The sequence below is a fragment of the Pygoscelis adeliae genome, unplaced genomic scaffold (genome assembly GCF_000699105.1).
Source record: "Pygoscelis adeliae isolate BGI_AS28 unplaced genomic scaffold, ASM69910v1 Scaffold268, whole genome shotgun sequence".
Classification (NCBI taxonomy): domain Eukaryota; kingdom Metazoa; phylum Chordata; class Aves; order Sphenisciformes; family Spheniscidae; genus Pygoscelis; species Pygoscelis adeliae.
In genome coordinates this window covers 1,419,838-1,423,374 of record NW_008825262.1, presented here as the reverse complement: position 1 = coordinate 1,423,374, position 3,537 = coordinate 1,419,838, and the positions used below count along the sequence as shown (strand labels likewise).

General features: G+C 66.0%; 1 protein-coding gene across 1 annotated transcript in view; it reads left to right on the top strand.

Annotated features, from left to right (window-relative positions):
- Positions 1-3,327: 3,327 nt before the first annotated feature.
- MCAM (melanoma cell adhesion molecule) overlaps positions 3,328-3,537 on the top strand; it is a 15,925-nt gene continuing 15,715 nt past the window's right edge. The window contains 1 exon segment of the mRNA XM_009329576.1: positions 3,328-3,529. Coding sequence (XP_009327851.1) covers positions 3,328-3,529 — 202 coding nt within the window.

Genomic DNA, 3,537 nt, shown 5'->3' with positions numbered 1-3,537 from the left:
GAAAAGGGCAAGGGAGGGAGCAGCCCCAGGGCCGGGTTTCACAGTGCTTGAGGAGCTCTCTGGAGCCCAGCGTGCTTGGGGGGGGGATCAGGACCCTGTGCTCTGGGATCCAGGCTGTGCGGAGCCTGGGGCCAGGCTAGCAGCGCTGGGGCTGCCTTGCATCGCACCCCGGGCAGATCCCAGCAGACTGGCTGGGAAAAGGCTGCGGGTGGCAGAGGAATGGGAAAAATAGGCAAAGGGCTGGCAGCACAGCCTGCAGCTGCGGAGTTGGGAGCCAGGGCGGGGGCCCCCCACGGCTCCCTCCAGGCCTGCCTCTGCAGGGGGACATGCAGCTTCCCCAGCCCCAGCATCTTCCCCTGCCTCCCTAGGCCCTTGCTGCATGGGCACGCCCTGCCCTGCCATTGCCCTGAGGCAGGAAGGGTGTTTCTGGGGTGTGGGTCCTGCTGGCGTCACGCCAGCGCTCCCAGCAGCCTCACGGCTGGCCAGGCAGCTGGGACCATCGCCAGGGTGCCCTCGCCTGTGGACCCCCGGCCGTGTTCCCCTTCCCTGGGAGAAGCCAGCCAGCACGGTCCTCCTGGGCGCTGCCAGCAGCCTTACCTCGGGTCCCCTCAAGATGCCCTTGACGAGGGCCGAGCAGATACTTCAGCGTGGCGGCGGGTGCCTGCAGCCCCGTGCTCGCAGGCCAGGCTGGAACAATAGCTCATTCCGGTGCATCCGCTCCAGGAAAGTCCCCCGTCCCCACTCAGGCTCAGCTCCAGGATGGCGTGGCTCACTCTTCCTCTGGCCTTCGCCTAGCCTTGGAGGTGCAGGTGATGGTATCCCCCACCGCACGCATCCCTGCTGGCAGGGAACAACAGCCAGCATCCGCCCTGTGTGCCTCACAGCTGAGGCTGCTGGAGAGAGCCCACGGGAAGGCTTGGGAGCTGGAGGGCGCCCGTCTCCCCCTGTGTCCCTGGCAGCGGGCACCTTCCCTGCCTTTGTTTGCCCTGCAGACTGGTGGAAGAGTGGGAGCGTGAGGGCTGCCCGCCGTGTTTCTGGAGGGCTGTGTGGCTCCCCACGAAGGGAGCTGGGATCTCTCTCTCCTCCTGGAGCCGGGCCAGACAGCCCTGGGAAAAGCAAGTCCTCTTCCATGGGAAAGTCCTGCAAGGAGAAATCCCTGCTTGGCCCGGCCAGCCCCACAGTTCCCCTGGGCTCTGGTGTTCCGGCGTGTCCCCGATGCTGTGGGGCCGAGCAGGGTGCAGGGCCAGTGGTGCAGGGAGGTGGCATGGGACTGCACCCTGCTCACTGCCTTCTTCCAGGCAGCCCTCGTCTGCCCTCGCCCTTACTCCATGTGCTCTCACGGCAGCAGGGACCCTTCCCCAAAGCCCTCCAAAGGGATCGTCCACAGCCCATGGGTGCGAGAGGGGCTCCCCCAAAGCTGGGGCTGGCCTCGCCACCTGCCTGGGGCTAATCTCTCATTATGCTTTCTTGCAGTTGCTCCTAATGAGCTGTCCTGGGGGAGCTCCAAGCCCTGCAAACAAAGCCAGGATGAAAACTTCACCGCCTGGGGCCGCAGGCAAGCACAGGGGGTGATGCTGGGCCCCCATGCTGGCTTCTCTTCCCTTCCTTGGCAGAAGGGAGCACGCCGCTCAGCGACACCGCAGCAAGCCGGGAAAGCTGGGTGACATGGAGCGCAGGGCAGGGGCGTTCCTCCTCCCCGTTCCTCCGGGGAGCCGTGGCACGAGAGCTGTGGCGTTAGCAGGGGTGATGAAAGAGCGCGGCCGGAACCCCCGCCTGCCTCACTCTCAGCCTGCCAGCCCATGCCGTGGGGTTGCCGCGCAGGCGCTGGCAGCAGCTGCTGTTCCTGGGCATCCCACTGCCGGACCCCCGCCGGCCGGGCACATAATCCGCCCCATTGTGCAGGCGAGTGCCCGGCCCCGGCCCATCTGGTGCTGAGACAATGGGGCCTTTTTCCGGCCGGCGCTGGGGGGAGATGAACTCGGAAGTCTTCCGAAGGAAAAGGCCGGTTTATAAATAGCTGTCCCTGGGCTCCCAGCTTCCCCCTGCTGCCCCATAAGCCCCCATCCCACCCTGCCACAGCCCCAAAACCTGCTCCTCGTACCCAGGCGGCAGTGCACCAGGGTTGGGAGAGGAGCCGGGGGCACATACGTGACCGGCCTGGCCCGGCTGCACATGTGCGAGCAAGGGGGCAGTACGTGGCTGTTTGCACGCTGTCCCGGGGCTGCACCTGCTCCAGGCCATGGGGAGCCTGTAGCCCTGGGATGCCGAGTGACAGGCCAGCCCTGGGCAGAGGGCTCCTTCCCCCTGCGCCTTGGCGGTGGCCGTCGGCTGGCTAAGGTTTCCCCGGGAGCGCTCACTCCCCCAGCTGTCCTTGTCCATCCGCCCCGCACACAGTGAGGGTCAGGCCCCTGGGACAGGGTGCAAGGGGAGGGCTGCACAGCTCCACAGCCTTCCCCACCACGCCTGTGCTGCTCCCTGTGGAGTGTGGCCAAGCTCATGTCACTTGCACGCCACAAACCAGCCCTCGCAGGGGAGCTGGAGCCCTGGGGCTCCTGGGTCCATCCTCTGACAGTGGCACCTCTGACAGTGGCACCGTCACTGAGGCGGATGCTGGGGGCTGCACTTTGGATGGTGTGGGACTGGGTGACCCTCACCAGCTTCGCTCTTCTTTGGGGCTTTGCAACCACTCCACATCCACTGAGCCCCCAGCCGTCTCGCACAGCTGCCCCAGGAGATCGCGCTCCTCCAGCACAGAAATCCAGATGTCACCTTCCTTCCCCCCTTCCGCTCATGTCCTTCCTTCCTCCGCCCGCCCAGCCCCTCGTCCGGCTCCCACTCCCGGCCCCTCCTAAACAAAGGCCCCGTAGCCATGGTTAATAATCCCCACATAAAGGCCCTGCAGAAGAGGAGAGGAAGGAGAGGGGAGACACAAAGAAGCCACTGGGAGCCCAGCCGAGGAAGGAGGGGGTGGGAGAAGGCGTTCTCCTGAGCTGTAGGACAGGGGCATCGAAGAGGGCTCCCAGAGGTGGACAGAGACAGGGTGGAGGTACCCCAAGGCAGGTCTGCCCTCATGGTACATCTGATGCCCCGTCCCTCGTAGTCTTCCACCCAGGGAGTGGGGAGCCAGAGGTCAGACAGCCCAGGCAGGTCCCTGCACTTACCCCAGACTGCAATGCCTTGCGTGAGCCCTAAAGCACCCCAAAATGCAGCATCAGGGGCTGGTGGGAAGGTGCCCTGGAGGTTTCTGCCCGGAGGTAGTGAGCCTTAGCACTGCCATGCCTCAGCGGCAGGGAAGCGGCGGGCTGTTCCCAGGCAGTATGGGAAAGCATGGCGCTGGCCCGCATCCCGTTCCTTCCCCGGGGAGCGGGGGCCCTCTCGGCCCTGACGGTGTTGTGTGAAGAGGTGCAGGCCTGGGCGGACGCGGCAGCCGGCTTCCGCCCTGCACGTCTGCCTTTCATCCACCCTGGAGCCATGCAGGAAGCCAGCGCCAGCCGACAGCTCATCGCTCACCGGCACTGGCGGGGGGCGTGCTCGGGG